The sequence below is a fragment of the Cenococcum geophilum genome (assembly GCF_001692895.1).
Source record: "Cenococcum geophilum 1.58 unplaced genomic scaffold K441scaffold_6, whole genome shotgun sequence".
Lineage (NCBI taxonomy): Eukaryota > Fungi > Ascomycota > Dothideomycetes > Gloniales > Gloniaceae > Cenococcum > Cenococcum geophilum.
Genome location: NW_027137564.1, coordinates 4,011,463 through 4,039,101, shown reverse-complemented (window position 1 = coordinate 4,039,101; position 27,639 = coordinate 4,011,463). Strand labels below are relative to the sequence as shown.

The following is a 27,639-nucleotide window of genomic DNA, read 5'->3' as shown; positions in this document are numbered from 1 at the left end:
GGATAATACAGATCCGCTCGACTAGAACAGTAGTGGGATGATATAAATGCTTCCAAAACAAGCACTTTTATAAATTTCATAAAATAACCCTATGGCTTAGGCATACCCCTGAGCCAATGTAGATTGACCGCAGTCAACGTCTTCCCCGTGGAAAAGAAGCTCAAAATATTCTCCATCCTCAGTCTCTCAAACCCAATATGAGGCCCTATTGAAGCACCCGCAGTGCGAGATAGCGGCTATACGTTTTCCATCTTCGCAAGTTTTTGATTGACAGTTGGCTCGTTGTAGTGCACACCCAAGCCAGCAGATACAAGGTGTCCACTTTCCAAGGCGGTTACTAGCGCTTCCTCGTCAATGAGCTTTCCACGGGCACTGTTGACTAGGCGTGATCCACGCTTCATCATCGCGAAATGGGGTGCATCCATGACCCTGCCACCGGGAAATGGAGTAGCAACGAGAACACAGCCTGCATCTGCCAACATATCGTCCAGCTTCTCGTAGAACTTGGCGTTGATACTTTGCTCTATCTCGGCCGGCATTCGCCGGATGTCGTTATAAAGGATCTTCATTTCAATTGAAGTCTGCGCCTTCTGTGCGATTCTGTAGCCGATCTTGCCAAGTCCGATAATTCCAAGAAAGAAGCCGTTTGGATTATGGATGACAGCCGCAATGTTTCGATTAGCGTCCTTAAATTTTCCACGTCAAGGGAGCGTGCTGATATTGCGGACTAAGAGAACCTACGGAAGGTTGAGAGAGTGAGCCAGATCACCGCATCCGCTACGGACCCGGTACAAGTGACGGCGGCATTGCAGTATATAACCCCTGTTTAGGCCTCGTTGGATGCTTGCAGCTGAAATGCTTGATTTCGATGAGGATAATAAGAGATCACATGTGCCATAGGCACCCTCAATAAAATAAAAACCCCCAAAATAATTGTTTAGAGTCTTGGTTTGGTGAGGCGTTGCTGCTGGGCGTCCGTGTGCGTAGGACATTAGGGAGCTTAGACTTGACAATGGCCTACCTTGCCCAACCATCCTTGTGGTATCTGCTCAATCAAAGCTAGCGCCTGCACTGGCACAGATTTTGCAAGACTTTGGGAGATGCGATCTGTAAGCAACTTTAGTACTAGGTGATCACAATGCGGGAATGATAAAGATGTATACATAAGCTCATCGTCCCAATTGCCCAATTCTCCACCTGTGTTCTAAAAAGGTCTATACATCGCAACAAAGTCTCCGAATTGCTTGGTCTTTAATGCCTGCATGAAGTCGGCCCTATTCATGCTGTAGCTGCGCTTGATGGTAAAATTTTCTCGCAAGTTTTTGTACAGCTCATGGATCCATTTGATGTCATTGCCAGGATGCAAGACAATCGGTTTAGACATGATGGTTCAGAAACGGTCTTACAGAAGTGAAGACGAAGAAAAGACATATAGAAGCCAAATTATTTCTGAAAGCACCCAATATACAAGTTGACGCCAGAGATGGCAGGAAGATCAGGCTCATGTACTGCAGCAGCACGAGGGTAAATACGAAGGGGTACAATTTTCTGTCCGCTGAGCGCTGTGTAGGGAAGATGAAGATAGTTATGCAGAGGGTTTTCCAAGGATGGAAAGTTGTTCCGCCCTACCACACGTGCGTCTACGTGCTGGCCGAAAGCAACGTCTCTTAGGAGCAGCTGCATCTTACTCTGGATGGTTGTTTAGAGGGTTAGAGGGGGGTATATTTTAAATTACATCACAAACTATCGCCGGCATCCCACAAGAGTAGAGGGCGTTCCCATTACGCCTCATCTCTATAGTCTGATATATAATTCATCTGTCCGATAACGGCTAGGTCGAATACCGTTTCCGCATTACATATAACGCCTATTGCTTTCCCATCATAGCGATAGAAAGTCTAGCGGTTGTTCTCATTAAAACCACGTCGGCAGTCTCATAATGCCCGCACCGTTGATATTCATCTGGCTTGGGACAGCTGAATCCATGTCCACGTCCATTCCATATTCTCTTACCATGTCATCCCAATTTGTCCAATCGAGACCTCCGTCACCAAGGACAGGGGAATTTGGGCTTGTACCGGAGTTCTGGGGTGATAAATTTCGATCCTGCATAAGTCCGTTGATCGAGCCTGGGGTGATATCTTCTGCTAACGGACCCATCATAGATAGATCGCCCATAAACCAGTCAAAGCCCATCTCCGTAAGCTCGCTAATGTTCTGAGCTTCAACATTTGTCGGACTACTAATTGACTGTCCTATTGGGATGCGCGGTGGGGACGAAGAAGGAACCTCGCCCAGCCTGGGTGCTGTGGGCTGAAGCATCGCGTCAAGTTGCTTGTAAGGTTGCTGTTGAGTCGTTGGCGGTAAAGCATCAAACACCTGACCAATGTCTGCGTAGGACGTCGTCTGAGTTTTCAGCGATGCCGCTGCACGTTCGAGCGCCAGTTCTCGCTCTCTAGCTGCTCTGGCTTTCGCCATTAATTTCCGCAGTGGCCTCCATAAACAGCCTTGGCGATATCTTTTGCTAGCACTTTCATTAAGCGGGTACCACCACTTCCCAGCTGTCGCTTCAAGCGCCCGCCAAGCTCTTTCGACAGCTTCGCCTTTGGTGCGCACGCAAAGTTCTGACAGCAAGAATGCTATGGCATGCCATTGCACATATGTCCTAAAAAGCCAGCCCCATTTCATCGTTCGGGCTTCCGTCTCCAGCAGAATGGAATATTCGATGTTCTCTAGTGAGGTGATGAATAATTTGTCCTTTGTTTCTTGGGGTAGACTGGCACCTTGTAATACGTTAGCTAAACGTTTGCATTGGACGTGACGGTAAACACTCACCTCCGTCGCGTCTCTGGTGTGGGTGGTAGACAACTAGCCACATTTTTGACATGATTAGTCTGGAGATAGTCGCTGTCACCCAATAAAGAGGTACTGACATGTCGCAATTTTTCAGGTACTTCTCTTCCAGTCGCTGATGACACTCGCTAATCCACTTCTCCTTTTCCGGAATGCTGAGATTTGCGAAGTACGCACTGCACCGGTTAGGGCCAGGTGGTATGTACAGGATCCGGCGGAATATATTGGCGACTTCGAATCGGATAATACAAAACGTCATCTCCGTGAATCCAACCCGGCCCTCGGGAAATTCCTTCATGTCTGGGTCTAAGTCGGTGTCATTTACGTTTAGGGGCATTTGAGTATCGAATTGAGCTTCGACGATTGTTGGGTCACATCCGTGATCCTCGGACGCCCGTGCATCCAAGATGCAGACTTGCCACCATAACCGTCGCCGCATCTCGATTTCGAAAGGGGAAAGATTAAAATGGCTACCGTCACGGTGAATGCCCAAAGTCTGTGCAATACGCACTACAAGTCCCGTCAGAGTCCAGATTACGCGGGCATCGTCATTTCGGCGGAGGAGGATAAGAAAGATAACGAATGCCTGTAATATGATGGTTTCGTCGCAATATAGAAAGTTTGCGCGGGAAAGGGATTGTTCTAACGCAAAGCGGTATTTCATTAGGAGGCCTGACCGTTCTTCCCCAAACTTTTCGAGGCATTCTTGCGGCGTTAGGCTTGTTATCGAGCCGTAGTAAATAGAAAACATGAGACACTCTAGACCTTTAGGAATTTTGTCTAGATGATTCGCAGCTTCAAGTACTTTAGGTTCTATTGTTGGTACGTGGAGAACTTTACACAGGGGGTCGACATTTTCTTTGAACAGTGACCAATGTATTGGTATATGATCTGCGGGAGGGTGTAGATCGAGCATGCCGACACTCGTTGAGCTGTATCCGAATATAAAGCTTTGGTGACTTGAGCATGCATCTGAGGTTGCTGGGGAGGGGTAGGACTCGTCTTCATCGTCGGAAGCGTTGACGAGTATGCTTTTGAGATCTTCCACCTATGACAATTAAATTAATGCAATTCCAAGACATCCATGCAAAAGCAAACATACCTCGTTGTTGAGACTTGCCCAAAAGCTATTGTTGATGTATCTGCTCCTGCCTTCATCGACCACCAATCTTCCAAACCTAGATTCAAGCCCGTCAACGGTATCGTCTACAGCAACGGTAGGAGAGCCCATTCCTCGAGAACATTTATCCTCTCCGTTGGCATGAGAGCCCTGTCGCGATCTTTGTCCTTCATCGCTATGCGCCTGTTGTTCCTCTTCAACCTGTGCATTCAAGGTTTGTACCACTCCTTCCAATCTCTTCAGCCTCTCCATCAACTCTCCATCCGGCGGTTTTCTCGTTTTTCTGGGCGCGCGGCCAGGATTTGGGAACACGCATTCTATCCTTGCCTTGGTGCAATTACTGCAGGGTTGTTTTTTATCACATTTAACCTTGCGCTTCCTACATGTAACGCAGGAACGCGGATTGGCACCACCACTTGAGCTGTTGCTGTGCATGATTGTTGAACCGCTGGGTTTCTGAACGCGATCATTGCCGGTAGGCGTTCGCAATATTGAGAAGGACTGTACGTCCGTCATGGTAAGGAATAGGTGATCAAACGTAATCGCAGGGTGCCGGCGGAGCGGACCAGTGGGATTTAAAAGCAGCGATTTCAAGAGAGATGATCCCTGTATTATACCTGGACATCGGTGGCAAGGGAAGATCAACCTCCGATTCCTTAGCTTTGGGTTCGTTTACTGGGGTATACCGCTTCCGCTTTGGCGCATGGGGTCTTATTAAGACTTCTAACTAATATGAGTCACTGCGTCTATTCGATTTTTGCAAAGAGACATGGGGCACAAGGGCCTGAGGAAATTAAATGTATGAACCCCTTTGATAGAATGTCGGTATGGAAGAATGCCGACATCTTCGTCATGGCTCCTATTCCATCTTGACCATCTGATCTGATAACATGCATTGGTATCGCAAGGCAGAAACCTTGCTTACGAAGCTTCCTTTGCGTTATTGCCTCCTCGGACAGGCCTAGAATCCTTCTCAAACTTATGCGGTGTGTTCTAGTGTGGAGCCCCTCCTTGAGACCCATGACTGGCCAATGTTAGAGAGAGGAATACGAATGACGCGGCTAGATTAGGATGGTAGCTGTGACTCTTGTTCTCGGCCGAATCGTTCAGCCACCTGGTGTTTTTGTGGGTGTCGGCTACGTTGCTTGTGAAGGATCAAGTGGACGGCCACTGTAGGAGTGCCTGAAAAATCGTGTTGGGCTGTCTTATGATGTCTTACGGTGTGAAAGCGATCGGAGAGGCTAGATGTACACTACAAGAGGGCTACCTGAGCGGGCTGCCGCGCCCACCCTGCAAGTTTTGTGACATTTTAGTAGTATCCACACTATTTTCTTAGAATATTACTATATTGCCACCAAACTTGCAGGGTGGGCGCGGCAGCCCGCTCAGGAGGCCCCCTTGTATCTCCAGAAGCCTGGATGTATTAAAGGGTGTAGACTATTTGATAGGGTGTGCAGGCTGGTGTTGTTGGTTGAAAGAGTTTCAGCTTCGCTCCAGGCCGGGCGTAGCTCCAGGTAGCGCCATGCGCTGGGATAAATGGATCCCTTTGAGCGGAACCCTCCCACGCCTCCCCAGGTGCGAGAGTGGACGGTTCCTGCATGTTTTTGCCTGGCTTCTACCAGGGTACTCACCGGCGTGTCTGCCTTCTTGTTTTTTGACCAATCATTATTTTCTCGGTGGTGCCGGCTTACGTGGGCTGGAGCTTATGGTGTAGAGGGTGCGCAATGCAAGAGGTTGTTTAGCTTTCATCACATTTAATTAAGATACTAAAAACTAGGTGGATGCTTTAACCATATATGGATATATACTCTGAGTAATTCCCGTTGTCTAAACCTAACTCCATTGGCTGCCTTTAAATTACCCTATAAGATCGCTAGATATAAACAACGAAAGATAGTTCTTGAATGAGATAACCCCAAAATTAGGACCAACTTCATAACAGCGGCAATAACCAAGGGGTGAACTGGTTGACTAGGCTGGTTTCATCAAGGTTTGTTTCAATTCGATATCAACACTCTCCACACTTAAAAGCCGAGACTAGGCCAGTCGTATCCATCGGCTAATGATTTCATGCTGATAAAAGGCATATATCGAGTTAAATATGCAATCAACTATCGAATGGTACCTGGCGGTATTCCTTCAGATGTCCAGCCGTAGCCTGAAAAGTCGATCTCACCCTGAGATCCATGACTTCGCCCCATAGGCATTAGAGGTCTATTGATTTCTTCGAGCGGGATGGCATGCGACCTAGGTGCTTGATTGCGCTGGGTAGAAAAAGCACTCTGGTCGGATGTGGATCTGGAATAGATCGGGGAATGATGAACGAGCGGAACCTCGTCTGTGTCCATCCGTGAAAATACAGGCTGATAATCCGTATTGAGATTTGGACTTTGGTCTCCTGCTGAATTATCTCCCTTATCTTGAGTATCCAGTCCGCAAATACCGCAGTTGCATACTGGCTTCCCAGGAATGTTTAACCATAGAGAATCGAGCTCTTGAGAATGTAGCTGAGACAGCCTCTCCGCATGTTTCCACCATTCGCAGAACATCGTGAACCCGGCCTTTATCGACCACGCTCCAAAACGAATTGTACCCCAGATATGCACTTCGAGACTGAATGCATGATGAAGAAACAAGTTGATGCGACCACGGAATGGTTTCCCCCTGCCAGTTGATTGCCATGGAGGTGTTGTTCGTTTACCGAAACCAAACAGGCGACTAGTTACTTTTAAACTAGTTGCGAGTGATGCCATTATCGTGTTGTGGTATCGAGCAACTCCGCCGGCGAGCAATACAAAAGCAGCGGCCACCCAGCTACTCCAAGCTCCAACGGCATCGCTGTGTTCGCTTACTGGAAGCGCGTTGAGGAGCAGTTCGTTAACCACAATAGTAACCACGAATACCATAGGGCATATGAATGCTCCAAGTATGGCAAAAATGTAAAAATTTGCCGCGACAAACTTTGCGAAAAATGTCTGCAATTTTCGGAGAGTGGTCTTTTGTAATCCTGCGGCCCTCCCGTTAAGCAGGCGAAAGAGAGCGTTTCGTACGCCCGCCTGACTTGAGCGACAGGTTAGGATCCCTACAGCCCCGTGGAGAATGATAAAGGCCAGGGCGAAAAGGTTTATTTTCAGTAAGATCCGGTACGCGTCTTTATCAACACCGTTATTGGCAGCTTTTCGTCCAAGAAATGCTACCATGTTTGTGGAGCTTCGTAATGGTGTCGATGGGCTTAGAAGTCCACAAAAATCAGTGCATTGGCAACGACTGTAAGACTCAAACTCTAGGGGTTGATTGTTGATAATGAAATCGCAATCTTGGGATATGCCCTTTGGGCAAGAGGCAAATGAAGGCAGCATGTTGAGAGACCAATCGCCACGGAACAATCGAGCTTGGTAGATGACCGCAGGTGTTAAAGTAGCAAATATAAGGATGCCCCAGTACACAATAACAGCTTGGCTTTCGTGCGTGCGGACTGAAGTTGACCAATTGAGGATCGGTGCTAGCATTACTCCTGCTGCTGCGAGTATTGCCGTGATTCCAAACAGATCAACATCCCCAAATGCGTGCGAGTTATCTTTATCCCGGTGGAAACCTAAGGGGCCAAGCGGATATCCGAACCTGTATTGGGTGATTAAGGCAAAAAGGTGGACAGCCGATGTCGCCGCATACACCATTGCTGTTCCGAGCGCTGCTGGCCCCAACCAACTGTGGTGGCGGAAAAAGAAAGAAACAACCAGCAGCAGATAATACAAGCCACGTGCGAGGACATTATACTGGCCGCTGAGTGGGTTAATGCACAAGACTGGTTGGCGCAGGACGTCAGGGTCAAATAATGAAGCAGCGATTGCTAGTCCGTATGTTATTGTGGGATCGCTTGCGTTGAACGAAAGAGAACTCAGATTATTGGCAAAAATGGTCAAGTAGACGTGTTGCTCGTGATCGTTTCCAGGGTATACTGCAAAATAATTCCAATTAGATTGCGAGAAAAGTGATCCGTTAGTCCAGTCTTGCTGCGCAAGCATAGATTTATTGGCCATAGGTGTTGAAGCTTGAAGATATTTTGGCTATTTTATAATTAGCACATGTGGGCCTTAGATACTTCAGGGCTAAACATACTAAGGATATGTAGAATTATCTTAGCCACCTAAAGCCATTTACAAGGGCAGTAGAGGAACTGTTGTAGTGGGCCTAATGCCATTTTAAATTTGTAGCGTTTCGGTGTCTGGCAAGAGGAGGGGGCCGTGTCATCAGCAGACCTCCTGCTTTGATTTTCAGCCCCCAAAGATATGGTGGGGCGGAAACAGAGAAGGCTGTGTCGCACCTCATGTCGACGTTTTATTTTTAGAATATTCTAGCTGTGATGTCCTATCACTCTGGTGCTACGTTCGTGGGCAGAGTGGCTCAAGAAGAACTCCTGAAAGGCCGCTCTGTGAGTCACCCAGTTAGCGATACCGGAATCGCATATCAGGTTGTACGGTAAGCTAGTGGCGAGCATGAGAAGCAACTAGGCCCGGCCCGAAAGCGCTAACAATAAAGGTAGGGCACCCACATATTAGTCTGCCAAGCCGCATTGTGTGAGGGGCGTTTGGCTGTGAACTGGAAGCGTAGCACTACCTGAGACGAATTTGAAAATAGCATCAGTATCAGCTAGACAGGTGGTCTTGTTAGTACGATAAGTTCTTTTTACTGGCAGGACCAGGTGGGCTGTGGAGTAGAATAAAATATGCAGAGGGATTTCTTAAAGGACGGACAATGAAGGTTGAATCTAGTCTCTCACCGTGCCAGGCAGCGCTCCTTTCCCGATTTGATAGGGCTGGCTGTACCCGGAAGCAAAGAGCTAGCAAAGGCCTTGTACTTTGCCCCAAGTCGCTATTCTCTGTTGATATCTACTTATAATCCACGCGTGGATATCCCACCGAGTCCTTAAATCCCACATGTATACCTACAAGAGGCAAACTCTCTATCCCTTGCAACGCCAATTCGGGTCCTTAGGTTATCGATAAGAACCAACCAATTAGATTGGCTGAATTTGGTGCCCGTACTCAGAAATATTGTGGTGTTCCTGCACGGACCACGTACTCTAAGGACCCTGACGTTGCAAGGGATAGGACTCGCTGTTAAGTTGCTGGGTGCAGACATTTAATAAAGCAAACTGTCAAGTGTTTGCGTTTGCTTAAACACACAGCAAGATTGGCTTTGCCCATGTGGAATATTGATAAAATGGTAATAGGAAGAAGCTGTGCTGCACATGCACAACTGATAAATATCAGTACATTGCCCCACTACCTCATAAGCCTGGGTATCTGTGACTCGCATTGAACCCCAAACGCCGTCACTTTTATGTCCGACCGCAGCCGCTCCGTATCCCAAAAAAAACTTCCAATTTTCTACCGTTACCGATACCGATGCTCCCCTCTTCCGCCCGTGTTCCTCTCACGTCTCCTTCTCCCTGCCTCAGCATCGGCTCTCTCCCGATCCTCGGCTTCCTCCTTTAACTCCCTCTCTACCTTCTCCCTAATACGCGCAATCTGCTCTTCTGTAAGGCCTCTCTGATTAACAACCACACTCGGTGCACCCTCAAGATATCTCAAATTTTCAAGTGCTTGTTTGACGATATTGTTAAGTTTCTGCGAAGTGTTGATGTTCTCATGGCGTTTCGTATTGTGGAGGTCTGGGTATAGAACACCACCGCCGTTCTCCTCGCCCTGGAAAGCTTGCAGGTAAGGTAGGTGGGTGGGGAGATTATTGTGCAACTCCGCATCAACGCAGACAGCCGTCTCATGACACCATGTTCTTGCAACATTTCTAGGCGTGTAACCGCCGCCACCAACCAGAAGCAAGGGTAGGTTGAAGCTCTTGATAAACTCGACACAGAATCCGTGCGCTTTGATGTTGAGGTTGAATTTACCTAGGCGATCGCCGCCCAGAGAGTCAGCGCCGCATTGCAAGACAATGGCATTTGGGTTGTACTTTTGCACAACGGCCCCGGTGACGGTTTTAAAGAGCCACTTGTATTGATCATCATCAATGCCATCATCAAGAGGAATGTTGAGGGAGTGGCCCTTGCCCCGGTTAGATGGGTCCGTCGGTCCCATTTCATTGATGTTGCCTGTCCCAGGGAAAAAAGGGTAGTTGTTTCTATCCATACCAAATTTGTGATAAGAGAGCGTCATAACGCGGTCTATGGATTCAAAGGCTTGCTCTACACCGTCACCGTGATGCACGTCAATATCAATATACAAAACACGCTGGTTTTGGGTGAGCAGGAGCTGGATGGCCAAGACTATGTCGTTCACGTAACAGAAGCCGGATGCAGCATTCTTCTTGGCGTGGTGAAGACCGCCGGACCAATTAATCGCGATGTCAGATTGCCCGTTAAGTAGGCTGCTGGCAGCATGTAAAGAAGCACCGCTATAGAGAGACACGTAGTTCCAGAGACCATCAAAAACAGGACAATCGTTAGATTCACCACCAAAGCCAAAGTTGAGGTATTCTTCCTTTTCAGGATCCATGTTTTGGGGCGTTATACTGAACCGATGATGTTAGCCTTGCATTGACCTAGGGTTGTATGACGAGATCTAATCAGGACAGTTCTGAACGTACTGTTTTAGAAAGTCGAGATACTCTCGATCATGAAAAATTGCGAGTTCATCAAAACTAGCTGGCCTTGGTTCATGGAGCTCCATGGTGTACTCGAGACCGTAAGCCAGTATTAGCTGTTTAGTCAGGGTCAACCGCCATGGTTTCATAGGGTGAGAGCTTCCGAAATGGTGGTATTCGACATGAGGATTGTAATGGAACGAGACATTGTACCCCTGTGGTCTTTCAATTCCATACTCTTCCGCCTCCTTACGGATGACTAATTCTTTTTCCTGGTTACTGAGTAGCTTGAAAGCTTGATAATCTTCCACATAGTTGTCCGGGGACATCCATTCTTCCACTATTTTGTTTGAAGAGCCATTTGACGGTCCTGGCGCATCGACTCTCATAGTAGCTTTCCCCTTCTTTCCGCGTTTCTTGGGAATGAGAGACGGGCCAGGAGCGTCTTCGGATTACCAGTTCTTTGTCTCACTCCAGGAATACTTCGTAGCAGTTGTTTGGTTCCCGGATAACGTAGAAGCTCCTGTTTGGCTTCTAGATTGTAAAGATTCCTTGCTAAAATTATTTCTGCCAGGGTTGTGGCGTGATTTAGACGGAAATAATTCCTTGGAAGAATTGTAATCTGAGGAGCTCCTGGAATTTTTGCGTGCAGCACTGAGAGCATTCGAGTTTTTGGCTGTCTGATGGAGAGAGACGAGGAGGAAAAGTCGGCCCCCTGGAGAAAGAAGATGTAGCAGGTCCTTCCGAACTCGCAGACCTAGTTCTTAGAGTGTCTGGCTCTGATCTATCTAGCAAATAGCCCCTCTGTGAGACGCTACTGGGGCTTGTGAGACGACCGTGTGAGTTGCTGAGTTCGACCTGTCCTGGTCTTTCCTGAACTTCCCGGCCCTTCTTGCGTCCTTCTTCAGCTTCTTTTTTGAACTCCTTGGACTTCCTACGGAGTTCGTTATTGATGTATTCGTCAACGTATTCGCTGCCTTGGCTGGATGGTGGAGATGAGAATGAAGGCTCGGAGGCGCTGTCGGTTCCGCCCATTTCGGTATCGCGCATTTTGACAAAGCCACGTGATTTGTCGAGGCGATTCTGCCTTCGAACTCTTGGAATTGGTATCTTCAGGTTGTAACGTCAAAGAGCCCACGATTCTGCAGATCAAGAAATTCGCTTGAAGAGATTAGGACGGAAAGAAGTGAAGCCAAGTCTTGTTTGAGTGTTACAAATCCTCATTCACTCGTAGTTGTTTCTGTAATTAACAAAAGCTTCACTGGCAGTTGCCACATTTCATTTACTTCAAGCACCTCTTTCCATCAAATTTCCATCAGAGACGGAATCGCGCTTGCTTGTTTGATAGTTTCTCGTATACTTTACATTGCACACTGTCTCTACTAGTCGTAACCCCGCGACAAGCATTATCGCGTCGGCGTCACACATGGCCATCGCCGAAGACCCGGCATCGGTCCTGGAACAGTTCGTTCATGATGGTGAGCAATCCTAAATGTTCTGGCAGTATCGGCCAATAACATTTGAACTAGTGGCGAATCTTCCTGCGGAGATATCCCATCTCTACGAAGAGATGCAAGCAAAGGATCAGCAAATTCAGGAATGTCGAAGTATTATCAACGCGCGCGATGCTAGCCTGCAAAAATTCATCAAGTTGAATGGCAGCCTGGTTCAAAATCCAAAAGAGGAGTCGTATTCTAAGACCATCTCACAGAATTACGACAAAGCACAGATCTTGCAAGAGGAGAAAATTGGTCTCAGTGAGAAAGCTGCTGCCTTGGTAGGCTACACTCCTTTATCTTTGAGATTTACAGCGGTTCGCTGATACAATTTCTAGCTTGATCGGCATGTCAAACGACTAGATATTAAAATGCGCGACTTGCAGAACGATGGGTCTATCCCTATGGATCCTCAGCTACCGTCCCTATTGCGAGAATCTCCAGGGAACATGGTCCCCCCTTCTTCATCTACTAACACTGGGGCGAATACGCCACTTCACCCTCTCTCTGGAAACACTGGTGGAGGCACGAGTATCGCTAACGCTGCCATTGCTCGTATCGTCACGGCTACCTCAGCGGCTGGAAGGATAAACCCCTCTTCGTTGCAGAACATGCAGACCCAGGCACTCCTCAATCAGCAACGCCTCGCAAATGCGCAATCCGCTAGCAATATGCAACCAAGTGCACGGCAGGAGCGTGAAATGTCCGCTGGGAGCGAGACCAAACGTCGCCGCATTACTGCAACCCTAGGCACGCTTCCATCGGCTTCCTCAGCTCTGGCTCGTCAATCGTCTCTAGGTCCTGGCACGCCCAAGCCTTCAACTCCCGGGAGCCGGGCCGGAAGTGCAGGGCCACGGCCGGCAAAGAAGACTGCCACCACTAAGAAAGTAGTGCCCCCTCAGTCCCTGCGTAGGCAAATTGGTAACAAGGTCAGCTTGTCAAAGAAGTCTCGCCGGCGTTTGAATGGTGGTTCAAGAGCTTCGCCATCTACCACAGCAGATGACGAGAGCGTAGTGAGTGAAGGTGGATCTGAGGACGAGACCATGTCAGGGACCGGCAACGACGGCGCAGCGGATCAGGAAGATGATGAAGGCGATGACACCAAGTACTGCTTCTGCCAGAGGGTGAGCTATGGTGATATGGTTGCCTGCGATAACGAAGACTGCAAGTATCAGTGGTTTCATTGGGATTGTGTAGGGATCAAGGAAGAGCCGGTCGGGGATTGGTTGTGCCCGGACTGCAAGACTAAGCCACCGAACAAAATAAAGCGAGCTCGATGAAGGACAGACGATGCTGGGTGATGTGAGTCTTACAGGTTGTTATTGGATGGAAGTATGGGAGTTTTGTCGGCACGTAGCCACCGCATCATTGTCTTGTCATTTTCTGCCACGGATATGGATATGCGTAAATGATGGAGCATTACAATTCCAAGTGTTTTAGATACCCTTTTAAGATATCTTAATTAATCCAAAGCTGATGTTCGCCATGTTTCCGGTGATCACATCTGACCACATCTTGACCACATCTTGACCTCATCTTGATCCCGCCCTGATCTTTGAATGTCGCTGACCTCGGGGGAAAGGTGGGCAGGGATTTGCAGGCGGTCTTTAGCAATTTCATCCTGGCTATTGCAGATAATAATGGCCCATGGTTCGCTCTGTTCGCCTGCGTCGCGCAATTCGTCCCCCCTTGGGCGCCGTTTACCGCCGTTGACCGCGTTAGCGCCAGGTCTGCGAAAGGGATAGCGGACCTCGTCCATTTCTGCAGTCTTTTGCAGACCGACACCCAGCACCCCTTCTTCTGCCCTGCTTCTTTACTGCTTTGATCCCTTCACGCTCCTTCTGCTGCGCTCTTTGACCAGAGCCTGCCTTCTTGCCATCCACACGCTCCTTCTTTGTTCGCGCCCAATTTTTTTTCTTTTGACAACGAGGCAAGCCACTCAAATCCACCGTCTTTACCTAAGGACCTACAAATACCGTTTCACGTTTGTAACTGAGAGAACGCCACGCCCTCACCGTATGGTCATTAGTGCCCCAAATCGACGTTGATCCCGGCTTTGCTTGGTTGCTCCTCCACTGAGGATCTCGTGTCTACTGCATTCCTTGCTTTTTAGCCGCTTGTCCCTCCAATCCGAAACATCATGAACGGCCGTAATGGAACCCTCTCGCCGGTTTCGACAGATAGCAATGACTGGTCTCCCATATCTCGATATCAGAACATCAACGGTACCGACAACCCGTACTCTCCTGCAGCGCCGAACAATCGAGGCGTGACTCCTCCCACCTCGGTTCATACCAGTACAAGTACAACAGATGGTGGGATGCTCAATGGAATGAGCCGGAGAACAACCAGCAATGGGAATCCTTCACCTCCTAGTTCGGTGGGGCGGTCGAGCGACGGGACAGGTCTCTATGCGTCGAGCATGACGGAAGGCAGTGTGAACAGTCGCTCAGCATTGATGTTGGAGGAGACTTTATCAGAACATTACACTGTTCTGAAAAGTTACTTGGCTCCATACTTACGAGATGAGAAGGGCAATCCGAGGCCGAGTCGGGCAAAGGACAAACTCACTCGACTTTCCGCAGTACAATTTCAGGAACTCAGCACAGATGTTTATGATGAGTCTATACGAAGGGAACAAGATCGCAAGCAAGGCGGTCCAGGAGCTGCAGGAAACAATACACCCAAATTCTTACTCCCGAAAAATAGCTTTCACCCTAAGCGCAACCAAGCTAGACAGAAACTTTCAACACTTCCCCTTGAACGCTTCCGTCAACTCGCAACAGATGTCTTCTACGAGCTAGAGCGAAGGTTTCCTCGATTCACCGGCGCGGACATAGAACGGATAGGGAGCCCTGTTGGAAGTATTGCGAGCAGGAGTAGTAATCGCGGGCCTCCGAGTCGTGCGGGCACCCCGAATAGTATGAACAGCGGCCCTCCTCCAGGTTTTCGGGGCCCTCCCCCTCGAGGTGGTCCACCATTTCGCAATGGCCCGCCCGGGCCTGGTGGTCCTGGTGGTCCTGGCGGCCCTGGCGGTCCTGGCTTGGGAGTTCCGAGGCCTAGGTCTCAGCAAAGTCAAAGCAACGAGTATGGCCGACCACTTCCGAAGACCTTCCAGAGCAATACCATAATACCGAACAAGGGCACGATGGTGGAGGATGACGATGATCAGAGCGGGGTGGACGACGATGATGACGATCAGGAGGATGCTTTTGACTTGGAGGGTGCAGCAAGGAGGCAGAGCAGACGGCAGACAAATAAGAGTTTGAAGAGCATCAAAAGCATGAATGGCCAAGGGGTATGGATTCTCATTGGAATTCTTGCCTCGTCTTAAAGCTAATATCAATACAGCAGGATAAACTAGTTATCGAACTACAATTACAAGTGTCACAACTGCAAGAAAAAGTAGATACGTTAGAAAGCAAGCTTCGGGAGAAAGATGCCGAAGTTGAGGCCCTTCAGGCCGCTGGAAAAGATAAAGATAGTGTCAGTCAACCCTCTGAGTCCTCTCGTACTGTGCTGTGCTAAATCCCTGACAGTCATCTTCCTCCGAGCGTGCCGAATGGGATGAATTACACTACAACCTGGAACGTAAAGTCTCCGAAGCTCAAAATCTCAACACCTCCCTGCGCTCTGAACTTGATAAACTGCGCACTGATAACTCAGCCGTGGAGCGTGACCTGCGCGCGCAGCTCTCCGAGCTCGAAGAATCGCGCCAGCAACAGAATCACAATAACGATGATGGCGAATGGCGTCGGCGGTACGAAGATTTGGAGAGAGAACTCGGGGAACAGCAGCAGGTCACGGAAGAAGTGCGGAGGGAAGCATCTCAGTTTTTGCAGGAGATGAGAGCGTTATCTTCACGGAGCGATCATGCATTAGAGAAGGAAGAGCGTCTTTCTAACCAAGTCTCAGCTCTCGAAGCCGAGCTCAAAGAATGGAAATCACGCTACGCTCGCACGAAAACGCAGCTCCGCACGCTCCGTGCCTCATCCATGGGCTTGGCGATGCAGTCTCCTGACGCCGCAAACTATACCCACGACGCAGCCTTCGCCACACCAGATGGATTGGTCAAGGATGTACATGTCACCAAGTTCCAACTGAGCATCGACGAGCTGCTTCAGGTGGCGCGTAAATCGGAGCCGCATGTAGTGCTGGAGTGCATGAAAAACGTGGTCATGTGTATCCGGAACATCACATCGGACATCGATGCCGCATCCGGGCCGCTTTCACCAGCCCAGTCCATGAACGGCAGCGTGAATGGCGATGGCGCAGCCAGCAGCCCCGAGAAGCAGCAGGTGAAGCTGAAATCCCGCGTCAGCGCGACTGCGAATAATCTGATCACGGCAAGCAAGAACCATGCTTCGGCTGCGGGCTTGTCGCCTGTGAGCCTTCTCGATGCGGCAGCGAGTCATCTCACAACCGCCGTTGTGGAGTTGGTCAAGCTTGTCAAGATTCGGCCTACGCCAGCGGATGAGCTGGAGGATGAAGAGGAGGAAGATGACAGGCCAATGCCATTAGGTGCAGGCTACAGCTCGTACGGATCGTATGGCAGCAGCGGAATCAATGGCGCCGGCCATCTACGGCATAAGAGTCGTGGCAGTATCGATTCGGGCGGATATGGGAGTAGTACCGGTTCTCCGAGGAGATTAGACGGTAGTTGGGCGGGTAGGAGGAGCGAGGGACCTGGATTGGTGAACGGGATCGGCGGAGAGAAGGAGAACGGGCTTGTTGAGTTTAAGGTGAGTAATTTCTCAGATAACACTACTGTAATATGAAAATAAGGAATATTGTGTTAACAAAACTGAAGAACTACCTCGACGATCAGACCGCCCTCCTTGTCCACAGCATCCAGCCGCTCGTCCATACGATTCGCTCGTCTCCCGCTTCATCCGCCCTGACCCAGGCCGACGAACGGGCCATCTCAGACTATATTGCCGATATCTCTCGTACCGTGCAGGATACGGCATACAAGACACACGAAGCCGTAAACACCGTCGGAGATGCCGCGCTCAAGAAACACGCCATTCCTGTGGTGGAGGTGCTGGAAGAATGCAGGATTAATTTGCTGGAGGTCGACGTAAGGGAGGGAGCGAGGGAGAAGGTGCCGCCATTAGCGTTCAAGACTGCTAGGGCAATGAAGGTATGACTGCGAATACCAACTTACGTCTTCCTTGTTGACGGTTGACTAACCTATGAATAGGAACTCGTGCTCCGCGTTGAACGAATTGAGACTGGCAAGTTGCGTGTGGAGCAGTCGGTGTCGAACGACTTCTAGCCTCCCTCGAAACAGAGGAGGGGACATTTACATTTATCTTATTCCCTCCCCATCGCGACGCAAGCCTCGTCGCAATACTTATTTCGTCATTTCCCGCCTGTGGCTCCTCTGGAACCAGCCTGGGTGCTTTAGCTGCGTCTCTGCTGCAATTTATTCTCCCCATCCTCCGCTTCGCTCTTGTTATTTTACTGCACCGTTTTTTATATTTTATATCTTTTTTCCGGCTGCTTGTCGCGGGATTTGCACGGAGCTGGTGGCGTTTCTTGTTGCCTTCGTGCTTTGCATTTTCCACATTCGCTTTTTTTTTCCTCTCCTTTTTCTTTCCTGTGTGCCCCTTCAGGGAGGCGCGGCGCTTATTGCTGGATGACTGCCTACGGTTGTCGATTCGATGACTTGACGTTTGTAGTATTAGTAGTATCTGATGGCCCACAGATGACATCACCTGGGTTTTGCTGGATGGCCCGGCCTGGGACTTGTGGAGGAATTATTGGAGGGGAGCCTTGCGGGGTTGAGTGGCGACGGATGGTGGGGCTGAGTGGCCGGAGCGAGGAGAATGTTATAAGGGTGCTAAGATAGGATCGGATGGAATTGAATGATATTCTTCAACTTTGCGCGATGCGTATGGTGTGATGCTGACTTGCTTGAAGATGTGAAAGTTACGTGGGACTAAGAACGTGGAGATTGAAAATAAGATGCAAGCTAGGAGCTCTAGGAACTACAACAAGAGATGACATGGAAGGAGAGTTAATAGGCATTGGAGGTTTGAGCTTGTGCGAAATAGTGTCCAGAGATCATTCAACGCACCAAGAGAAAGCATTTTACACTTCAGTAACGTCACTAAACCAGCTCGACCTACCTGAGCGAGGTTGCTTACATAGAAACCGAGTGAAATGAACGTAAGGCTTTTTAGGTCTGGAAGATTCGTGGTGGTAGGCTGACTTTGGTAGAAACGACATGATGCCCTTATGTGATATCGAGACTATGAGGTCGGAGAAGGTAGTGGAGTGGTTGGAGGAAGCAAAATTTGATTGTGTTCAACGCTAGCTTTAGAGATGTGGATACCAGTATATATGCTACCTATTTACGTTTCAAGATTCATGCCATCCCTCAAAATTCACATATGTCCTTTCCCCTTTGCTTTTATTCCCCACATGGAGCTCTCGGCACAAGCTGCCCAGGAGGGATTTAGCCGAATTCGGATAAAGAGAAAATGAGAAGCAGAAAAGGGCTCGGGGTTTCTCACAAAGTTAATATTTCGTGCCAAGGGCCCAGAGCCATTCCCGTCCTTTAGCGAGATTTCAGCCAGTCTTGTACGTCGCAGATAGCTCAGGGTAGAACCTGGCTGCTGGGGAGACAAGGTATCTGCATGAGAGATGCATGCGGACAGGATAAATCTCGTCCGCATAAGTAGATTGATCAAGATAGATTGTGGAACGCGGAGTGGCTGATCCGTTCGTTCCTGAATCTATCAAGTAGTATCCTACCACTAGGTGATCCGTGCACATGCAGAATAATAATTGGGTATCCCCAACTTGACCCGATTGGTTCTGTTGGCTAGCTTCTTGTCGATATGGTGCGTTAGTACGAATATCGCTAACAAAAGTTCTTGCACCTTCCTAATTAGGAAGTTAAGCGACTGCGCACGCGCAATCACGGGTACCCCACGTAAATTTAGACACGATCCCGCTACAAATGCGTAATTTTTAGCACTGCTGCGTAAATTATAGTACTAATAAATTCAGATAAATTTTAAGTTATAATAACTACTTCAATATTATTAATTATATAATAATTTTAATTTAGAATTTATATGAAACTTATAAAATTTCATATAAGAATATAAAAGTATTTACTTAATAATATACTAAGAGAGTTAGTAACGTAACTTCTTAATTAGGAAGGTGCAAGAACTTTTGTTAGCGATATTCGTAAATCCTAATTGTATCCCTTAGCACGGTAATTTGCGTCCTATTGGTATCGATAAGAACTGGCCAATTAGAGGAGCCGAATTTAGTGCCTGTACTCGGGAATTCGCAGCTTTACGCATGGACCACTTTCTCGTAGGACGCTACCGTGCTAAGGGATAACCCTTCCCTGAGCGGCCGATTTTAGAGCTAGGGGGAATAGATCCAGAAGGTTCGGCGACGACGTAAGGCTCGGCAATTCAGTAAAGCTCTACAAGTTCATAAGATTTAGCAACAAATACGAACGTATGAAATCTCCTATGCGGAATATTAGATGTGGGTGAGTCTAGGATTTCAATATAGCCGTCGGCTTTCTCAACGTGGTGATACTTCTACTAAAGCAGATAGTGGTTAAATCTGGCCTCTGGTTCCTTATCAATTGATGGAATGTGAAGTCGAAAGTGCTTTTTGCGAATTATCGGAATCCTTCCCTTCGGAAACGATAATTGGACAGAAGGCCTCCGCTCATCTAGACTCCCCATGATTTTCCACGTCTTTTCATCATTCAGCCTATCATAGCTCTATCATCGGACTGCCACGTCAAGTTTCCTTAGAGGTCTTCGACGAGAGCTTCCAGAACAAAAACCGGCTCTGATCCGAGGATAAGCTGCATAGCCAGGCCTTCCGATAGCTCGCTAGCAGCCTATCGTTTCTGAGTTCTTCAGTGTTGAGTAAACCCCTTCGCCTAGGTCGTCGGTCTGCTTGGCGGTTGTCTTGTTCGAAGACCCCGCATCGATGAGGTTGGCGGGCCTTGGATCTTGACGCGCACATCTTTTGGATTGCGGATCACGATACGCCTTCAATGGATCTCGATGGATCACGATGGTGATTCCTGGACCTCGTGGAGAAGCGACTGAGATGCGGCAATTAATTATAGCCAAGTAGCGTGCAATCAGTGGAAATTTGGTAATTGTTGATAATGTTCAACTCATCATGTGCAGGTTATAGTCGAGATAGCTATAAACGCCTCGTGGTACGATTCTGTTCTTGTCGAGGTAGGAGGCTTACCTTTAGTAACAATACCAGCTTTGGTGTCGGGGCCGGCCGAGCTAGGATAGTCGGGGGTAAAAGGCATCCCGCAGGTCCACAAATGGTTTCGAGTACTGCAAGCCTTTTTCGCTTGGTCCAGGCTAATTCGAGACTTTCGTGATTGAAATCTCTCGGTGCTTTTTATTTGGTAAGGTGAATGTGCTGGACAGTCTATCTACTTCTCGACTCCTAGGTTCGTCCGCAGCTGCAGCTTGACAGAGTCAGATGGGATATCGCAGCCTTGATGTAGGATGGGAGATATTGTGGATGTCTCCACGGCACTGAAACAGATGGCGAAACCATGACAAGCAAGGCAAAGCAAGACGGGGCATGACGGGAGCACCGCGAACAGTTTCTTGTCAGAGCTTGCTTGCCGAACAAGCTTCACCAGCCATACTTTTAGGCAGCTTGCAGGCCCGGGAAGCTTTACAACCTTCGAGGACAAATTCTCGGACGTTAGACTTGACTGCTGATTGGCGGCCACCTGCATGTCTTATCGCTGTTGTTGCTGCCGTTGGTGCGGTGCGCCACAACGGAGACCTACGCGATGACGGGCGGCGGCCAAGGGTCGAGGGTTCCATGCCTCACATTTTTTCCCCGGCTGCGTACCGATGCTTTTTGGTGGAAATGCGATGCGCCCATTGTGCATCTCACAGCTCAGCTGGTGCCTGCTTGCCGTCTAAGGTTCGAGATGTATGAGATTGGTAAGGGTAAAGGGAGTGGAAGAGCCAAATTTGGGCAATGTTAGGGCCCAAGTTGGCCGGTGCTGGCGCAGGACTTCGCCGCGAACTGCCACCGTGACCATCGCAGCTCGCCGGAAGGCTGGGCCCCTCGTGGCAGCGGAGCGCACGCGTATCTCGAGCTCGGGGAGCTGGTGGAGGCAGGCGGCCGATCTTTGTTCGCTCGGCACCTCTCTCTCCCTCCTGACTGGCCGCCGATGGCCGCTCCAGAAGGCATTTGCACCCTGCAGCACCCTCCACATCCCCGACAGGAATCAGTTAGGCTTATCGCTCTCCATGGACCAGCCCGCTCAAGACGATGCTCCCACGACACCTTCTTTTCTTATATTAATGCTCCGTCCGAGGTACCCTGATGAATTCTCCAGCACCCATCACACCGAGTCAGCTCAACTTCAACTGCAACTTCCTCCGAAGAGAGGCCTGGGATACCTTCTGCGACCGAACACGCGACCAATTGTTCGAAACAACCCTCACGCCTCCCAACTGAATTCCACCGTCCATCATGGGTTACCCGGAGTGATGACATGATATTGAAAAGACACCCATAGAACCTGCATATGTTGCCGACGACGGCGCTGTGCCTGGCGAGAGCTTCGAGTACGGAGACAGCGCATACGCCAAGTTGCAGCGATTGGCCGGGAAGTTCAATATCGAACAGCGAGGCATTGAGAGAGTGCCTGAGAACGAGAGGCACGATGATTCTTTACTGAATGTCGGCACCATGGTGCGTTGAAATTTTCATTATAGCGTTCCGTATTAAATTATTCGCCACACCCATTTTCCGGGAGCTACACTGGGCAGGTGCTAATCCCAGCTATAGTGGCTATCTGCCAATATGGTCGTCTCATCTTTTGCAATTGGTCTTCTCGGAAAGTCCTTGTTCTTCCTAGGATTCGTTGATGCGATTCTTGTCGTCCTGTTCTTCAACCTCATTGGCATCATTCCAGTATGCTACTTCTCGACCTTTGGCCCCCGATTTGGCCTTCGACAAATGGTGCTTTCAAGGTTCTGGTTTGGGTGGCACGGAGTTAAGCTCAGTATGTCCCGCTGCATTCTTCTCATGGGATTGCTTCAGAAAGGGAAGCTAATACCTTCTAGTCGCTTTATTCAACGTCCTTGCCTGCATTGGCTGGTCATCTGTCAACTGCATTGTCGGCGCGCAGCTCATCCATGCTGTGAACCATGATGTCCCTGGTTTCGCTGGTATCATCATCATTGCGATCTGCACCTTCTTTGTGACACTTTTCGGCTACAAGGTCGTGCACGCCTATGAATTTTGGTCTTGGATCCCAACCTTTATCATCTTCATGATCATCCTCGGCGTCTTCGCCCATTCTGGCGACTTCCAAAATATCCCCATGGGAGTTGGAACATCGGAGCTGGGCTCCATTCTCTCTTTCGGTTCCGTCATCTACGGCTTCGCGACAGGCTGGACCTCATACGCGGCCGACTACACAGTATACCAGCCTGTTGGCCAGGGACGCACCAAAGTCTTCTTCTCCACCTGGCTTGGTCTTATCATCCCACTTCTTTTCACCGAGATGCTCGGCGTGGCCGTTATGTCAGCCACCTCTATCAACGACGGCGTCAATAGGTATCAAGACGGGTACGACGCCTCCGGTACTGGTGGGTTGCTCGCAGCAGTGCTCTTCCCTACTCTTGGAACGTTTGGTAAATTCTGCCTTGTCATCTTGGCTCTGTCCATCATTGCGAACAATTGCCCCAACATCTACTCCGTGTCCTTGACGATGCAAGTGCTCGGAAGGTGGACGCAGCGTGTTCCCCGCTTCATCTGGACTGGTGTTGCGACTGGTGTGTATATCGCAATTGCCATTCCCGGCTACTCTCACTTTGAGGCTGTTCTCGAGAACTTCATGAACTTCATTGGTGAATACATCATTCCCCGCAAATCCTGCAAAAGATTACTGACATCAGCACCTTAGGCTACTGGCTCGCCATCTATGAGGGTATCGCTTTCTCAGAGCACTTCCTCTACAGGCGCGGCATGACCGGCTACGTGCCCGAACACTACGACCAGCCGCGGAAGCTTCCTCCTGGCTTTGCAGCCATCCTGGCCTTCTGCTTTGGTATTGCCGGCATGGTCACCGGCATGTCCCAAGTCTGGTACGTTGGACCGATCGCGCTGCACGCTGGCAAGGCTCCGTATGGTGGCGATGTGGGCTTTGAGCTAGGCTTCGCATTCTCGTTCACGAGCTATGCGGTACTCCGGTACTTTGAAAAGAAGTATTTTGGGAGGTAGATCATCCGAGACCGGATGAAGGGGTAGTTAGGGGCTGGGTGGTAGGGGACCTTCTAGTAGGGTAGTATAATTCTTGTAATCTTGCGAGGCTTTTCATTTGGGATACCTATGAGCTTGGGAACGAGTGTAAGCTCGTTTTTGGGGCTGAAAATATCAAATATATCATTGTACAAACTTCACCTAATCTTTTTTTCCTGGCTTCTGTGCCCTGACTAAGTCAGGAAGTTCTACCTGTTGCTAGCATTCAAGTCCTACTAAACAGCAGATATCCCTTCCACATAGCTTCGAGGCTACCTCTATCCACCTGACTAGGCGCTATTTCTATTAATTTGAACGAATACCGGCAGATCATCCTAGGTTCTGAATGGGCCTACCGGGCTTGCGTGCTAATCTAGCATAAAGCGATTCCAATCGAATATTCAGTAGTTGATCAACACGTATTACACAGTTTAATACGATACTTTCCTGTAGTCTATATTTTCACACGAGCGAAAAGGGGTCTTTGCAGGAAGGAACGCTTCAGACCATCGAATCTCTAAGAAATCTTGCCATTAGAGAACCCCAGACAGGCCCTTGAATAGTAGCCGTTCCAAGTTTGTAATTGGACAGCCTTTTACACAGCTTGCGGTTAGTCTGCAGGAGAATTGTAACCCTTTTACTCAATTGGTTATAGCTTGTGCCCGTTTCTCACTCAATTCTGGCTGCATATGGAGCCAGTGGTAGGCATAACATACGGTTATTTATATCAGCTGTCGTTAGCACCGTATCTCCATGTCCAAAGCCATTTACCTCGATGGCTAGATGGATTGGCCGGCGACACAATTAACCGATTTACATGCATCCTCGTGGAAGCGTAAGCCACCTACGCCTTCTCGTATTCATCCACCACTTGGCGCCCTCAATCTCCTCGATACGCACAACGACGCTTGCATTCGCAATGCCTTACGACGCCTGTGCGACATCCATACCTGCGCAAATCATGGCACTGCAACTGGTTGCTGCCTGATAGATGAGAATGTAGCTAAGGAGTCAATATATTTCTACTTATTTGGGCATTTTCGGTTGAGAACTTGCAGTCATTCCACTTCTCCGTCTTTTTATACACTACAGCTGAAGATATCTGCTGAAAAACTCCATACCCTGACCTTCATTTCCATCTTCCTGCCTTCTAATACTCAAACCCACCTTCCAGCCTTGCTCAACCCCATCTTCATCTCCATCTCCATCTCCAATCCCCACCACCACCATGAAAATCATCATCATAGGCGCCGGCATCGCCGGCACCTCCACCTACCTCCACCTCACCAAGCACCTCCCCGCGCCCCCCTCCCCCTCCGCCCCGCACACCATCACGATCTACGAATCCCACCGCCCGCGCGCCTCCCCCTCCCCCTCCCCCTCCTCAACCACACCCCACACCCCTCGCCACCACCACCCCCTTCCAGACGAGCCCTCGGCGACCGCCCATCGTCGGCGGCGGCCTCGGCGTCGCCCCCAACGGCATGCGCGCGTTCCTGGGCGCAGCTGTCCCCCGCCCTGCGGCGACCGCGTGCGCGCGCAGGGGTTTCCGGTGCGAGCATTTCACGTTCCGCGCGGCGCGCGCGGCTGGAAAGCTGGCGTTGCGTGCCGCTGGCCGATGATAGGGTACCCGGGGGAAGTGTGTGTTGGCGAGCTCGCGGGAGGGGGCTGTGGCGCATCTTGTGGGAAGGAGGTGGGGAGTAAGGGGGGTGCGGGTGCGGTGAGGTATCGGCGGGTTACGGGGGGTGGAGTTTGGGGGGGATGGCGGGTGGTGGTGAGGTTTGAGGGGAGGGAGGCGGGGAGGAGGGCGTGGTGGGGGAGGAGAGCGCGGATTTGGTGGTTGGGGCGGATGGGGTGTGGAGCTCGGTGCGGAAGACGCTGTTTGGGGATGGTTTCGCGCCCAAGTATACGTGAGTGTTTGTTGTTGTGCTTTGTTACTTGAGGGATTGGTTCGTTTTTGGTCGTATCGTGGAAGCTGATGGCTGGAGTAGCGGCCTGGCTGGCATTGGCGGCTTTATCAACAAGCCTCTCCCGGAAGAGGTGGTAAAGGATAAGTCCATGGTCTTCACCTTCGGACGCAATGGCTTCTTCGGGTATGGTAGTGTTGGGCCTGCGGAGACCAATAACATGATGTGGTAAGTCTCTTGACTTCCCTAGCACTCTCCTCTTCCCAGCTCGGAAGTGTAGTCGACTCCCACAACTCACCTCAACTCATTAGGTGGAGCACTTACCAGTCCGCGACTGTACCGAATCGTAAGATTCTCGACGCCGCGGCCGTTAAGAAGCAGCTCCAGGACCGCCACCGCAACTGGAAAGACCCTGTCATCCAGGACATAATCAAGACGGTCGACTTTGACTCCATCAACCCAACCTGGACAACGCCTCCGCTGCCGCACTGGGGTGAGAAGGGGCTGGTTTTGATTGGAGATAGTTGCCATGCTTTGCCGCCTACGAGCGGGCAGGGCGCGAGCCAGGCGCTTGAAGATAGTCTCACCTTCTCGTTGGCCCTGGCGCACTATCTTTCCAAATGCTATGACAGCGGCGATGGAACTGAGAGAGATGCGCTGGAGGCGGCCACTAAAGTGTACTATGAAGTCAGGCAACCCCGTGTGCAGGAAATTGCCGTGGCTGCGGAGCGAATGGACGGAAACAAAAAGGATATGGGGTTCGTGATGGAAATGATACTGTATGGATTTATTTGGCTAGTTAGTAAATACCCGTGGATCAGTAAGTCAAACTTCCATATACCTGCCTTTGGATATAGCAACTGATTGATCGGATGCATCCGTAGTGAAGATGATGGCTGGAGATGTAAACGGTCGGTTATACAGCTGGAAGGCGGAGGAAGTGGTACACAAGACCGTTGCGAAAAAAGACACTGCGAGTGCCACAGCAGCTTAGATTCGAGAACACACCTGGAAATGGTAAGATATCCAACCGTGTTACTCAATTTCTTCTGATGAAGTTCTCGGTCATGGGTAATGGCTTTAATCTCCGCTCTTCTTTGGTAGGCCTTTAATTTGCAATAATATTTCCACTCGTCAAGTAGAATACAAGCAATAAGATAATGTGTTCCCCTCCCTACGGGCACAGAGCCACGGTCAAATTGATCAATATTCGTGATCAATTTGAAGCCTCACTTTGGTAGTCGATTGGGGGTTAAAATCACCACAATTTGTGTGCAATTTGGATCTTTTTAGTGTTTCATTTAGTAGTAAAAAGATACTATATTGGGCACAAAATTAGCTTAAATAGTAGCTCCATTACATGCCAATGACGTAAGTTTACCAAAGATTAATTAGTCTACCAATCCATCTAACCGCCTCGTCTCGAGGCCTCCCTTCGTCACCACCTCCGTCACCACCTCCATCACCACCTCATCGTTTCTGTCTCTACCTCTGCCTGTCTCTGCCCCTGTCTCTGCCTCTGCCTCTGCCTCTGCCCCTGCCTCTACTATACCGCTCTCTCCTTATTCCCCGTTAAATATTTTATTTCCCTAAGCTTTATATTAGCTACTGCATATAAAAGTAAGGGGATAATCAAACCAAAACAGAGATAAGGTAGAGGCAGAGAGAAGCAGGTAGGGAGAGAGAGGGGGGAGAGGGGGGAGGAATACAGAGAAAGGTAGGGGGAGGCGTTGGGAGGGGGGGTATTGGCCAAATAGAATACAGTTGATAATTGAGTAAAGATCTCGAGGATCCGTAGAATCTAGATACAGGAATAGAATAGGGTCGTCACGTGTCTGGATGCAAGGTGGGATATGGCTATTCCCTGTGACAAGACAGGTGACGCAAACCGCTTGCGGTTTGCCCAAAAGATTCTGAGGAACGAAACTGGATATAACAATTTTTGTTTTTTGATATATTCTAAGAAAGACGCGTGTGGTGGGGCGCTTAGTCTAGAAACAGAAACTTATCAGCCGACAATGCCAAGGAATGGCTCCACAGTTTAACATACAAAATTCGCACGTATTTAATTCAAATCCGACGTAATCTTCGCTTTATTCTTAAGGACATTAAAAATCTAAAAGAAAGTTATGATTAAATAGCAAACCATCTTAAAAGTTTAACCTCTTATATCCCTTCTCCTACTTCTTTATAGGTTAACTGTAAGCTTTTGCAGTGTGGGAATTAAACGAGCAACTTAATTGTGAATGTAGCTCTAAAGTCTCTATATATACACGAGGTAGGGGGCAAGAAGATAACGACGACGATCCACTACAGCCACCGTATGCAGCGCCACTCAGTCGGTGATAGGTAATAGAAATAGGTGATGGAA

The 27,639-nt window shown here is 49.3% G+C and overlaps 9 protein-coding genes across 9 annotated transcripts; 4 read left to right on the top strand and 5 right to left on the bottom strand.

The window, feature by feature from the left end:
- Window positions 1–89: 89 nt before the first annotated feature.
- On the bottom strand, window positions 90–1,384 carry K441DRAFT_684812 (NAD(P)-binding protein; the record flags this gene model as incomplete). The annotated part of the gene is made up of 5 exons (XM_067651820.1): window positions 90–185; window positions 243–686; window positions 770–822; window positions 1,022–1,035; window positions 1,221–1,384. 5 exons carry the CDS (start codon window positions 1,382–1,384, stop codon window positions 90–92), a joined length of 771 nt encoding a protein of 256 aa, XP_067508320.1.
- A 530-nt stretch (window positions 1,385–1,914) lies between these two features.
- K441DRAFT_541847 (uncharacterized protein) lies at window positions 1,915–4,489 on the bottom strand (the record flags this gene model as incomplete). Its single annotated transcript, XM_067642667.1, has 3 exons — window positions 1,915–2,783; window positions 2,836–3,901; window positions 3,956–4,489. The coding sequence occupies 3 exons, from the start codon at window positions 4,487–4,489 to the stop codon at window positions 1,915–1,917; spliced, it is 2,469 nt and encodes an 822-aa protein (XP_067508319.1).
- Window positions 4,490–5,749: 1,260 nt separating this feature from the next.
- K441DRAFT_693550 (uncharacterized protein) lies at window positions 5,750–8,336 on the bottom strand. The gene is made up of 2 exons (XM_067652661.1): window positions 8,093–8,336; window positions 5,750–8,040 (listed from the first exon to the last, which is right to left on the bottom strand). Exon 2 carries the CDS (start codon window positions 8,011–8,013, stop codon window positions 6,085–6,087), a length of 1,929 nt encoding a protein of 642 aa, XP_067508318.1. The 5' UTR covers window positions 8,014–8,040; window positions 8,093–8,336; the 3' UTR covers window positions 5,750–6,084.
- A 1,033-nt stretch (window positions 8,337–9,369) lies between these two features.
- K441DRAFT_542363 (histone deacetylase) lies at window positions 9,370–10,965 on the bottom strand (the record flags this gene model as incomplete). Its single annotated transcript, XM_067642685.1, has 2 exons — window positions 9,370–10,504; window positions 10,580–10,965. The coding sequence occupies 2 exons, from the start codon at window positions 10,963–10,965 to the stop codon at window positions 9,370–9,372; spliced, it is 1,521 nt and encodes a 506-aa protein (XP_067508317.1).
- A 199-nt stretch (window positions 10,966–11,164) lies between these two features.
- On the bottom strand, window positions 11,165–11,626 carry K441DRAFT_674352 (uncharacterized protein; the record flags this gene model as incomplete). The annotated part of the gene is made up of 1 exon (XM_067650746.1): window positions 11,165–11,626. One exon carries the CDS (start codon window positions 11,624–11,626, stop codon window positions 11,165–11,167), a length of 462 nt encoding a protein of 153 aa, XP_067508316.1.
- Window positions 11,627–11,699: 73 nt separating this feature from the next.
- K441DRAFT_604019 (uncharacterized protein) lies at window positions 11,700–13,563 on the top strand. The gene is made up of 3 exons (XM_067645329.1): window positions 11,700–12,054; window positions 12,106–12,353; window positions 12,411–13,563. Exons 1-3 carry the CDS (start codon window positions 12,003–12,005, stop codon window positions 13,350–13,352), a joined length of 1,242 nt encoding a protein of 413 aa, XP_067508315.1. The 5' UTR covers window positions 11,700–12,002; the 3' UTR covers window positions 13,353–13,563.
- A 649-nt stretch (window positions 13,564–14,212) lies between these two features.
- On the top strand, window positions 14,213–17,350 carry K441DRAFT_543171 (uncharacterized protein; the record flags this gene model as incomplete). The annotated part of the gene is made up of 5 exons (XM_067642722.1): window positions 14,213–15,370; window positions 15,424–15,558; window positions 15,612–16,814; window positions 16,883–17,215; window positions 17,276–17,350. The coding sequence occupies 5 exons, from the start codon at window positions 14,213–14,215 to the stop codon at window positions 17,348–17,350; spliced, it is 2,904 nt and encodes a 967-aa protein (XP_067508314.1).
- Window positions 17,351–21,585: 4,235 nt separating this feature from the next.
- Window positions 21,586–23,524, top strand: K441DRAFT_693545 (purine-cytosine permease; the record flags this gene model as incomplete). Its single annotated transcript, XM_067652660.1, has 5 exons — window positions 21,586–21,589; window positions 21,632–21,807; window positions 21,904–22,120; window positions 22,182–22,970; window positions 23,027–23,524. The coding sequence occupies 5 exons, from the start codon at window positions 21,586–21,588 to the stop codon at window positions 23,341–23,343; spliced, it is 1,503 nt and encodes a 500-aa protein (XP_067508313.1). The 3' UTR covers window positions 23,344–23,524.
- An 865-nt stretch (window positions 23,525–24,389) lies between these two features.
- On the top strand, window positions 24,390–26,449 carry K441DRAFT_703335 (FAD/NAD(P)-binding domain-containing protein). Its single transcript, XM_067653467.1, has 5 exons — window positions 24,390–25,111; window positions 25,153–25,271; window positions 25,353–25,496; window positions 25,580–26,088; window positions 26,153–26,449. The coding sequence occupies exons 1-5, from the start codon at window positions 24,590–24,592 to the stop codon at window positions 26,260–26,262; spliced, it is 1,404 nt and encodes a 467-aa protein (XP_067508312.1). The 5' UTR covers window positions 24,390–24,589; the 3' UTR covers window positions 26,263–26,449.
- The last annotated feature ends 1,190 nt before the right edge of the window (window positions 26,450–27,639 follow it).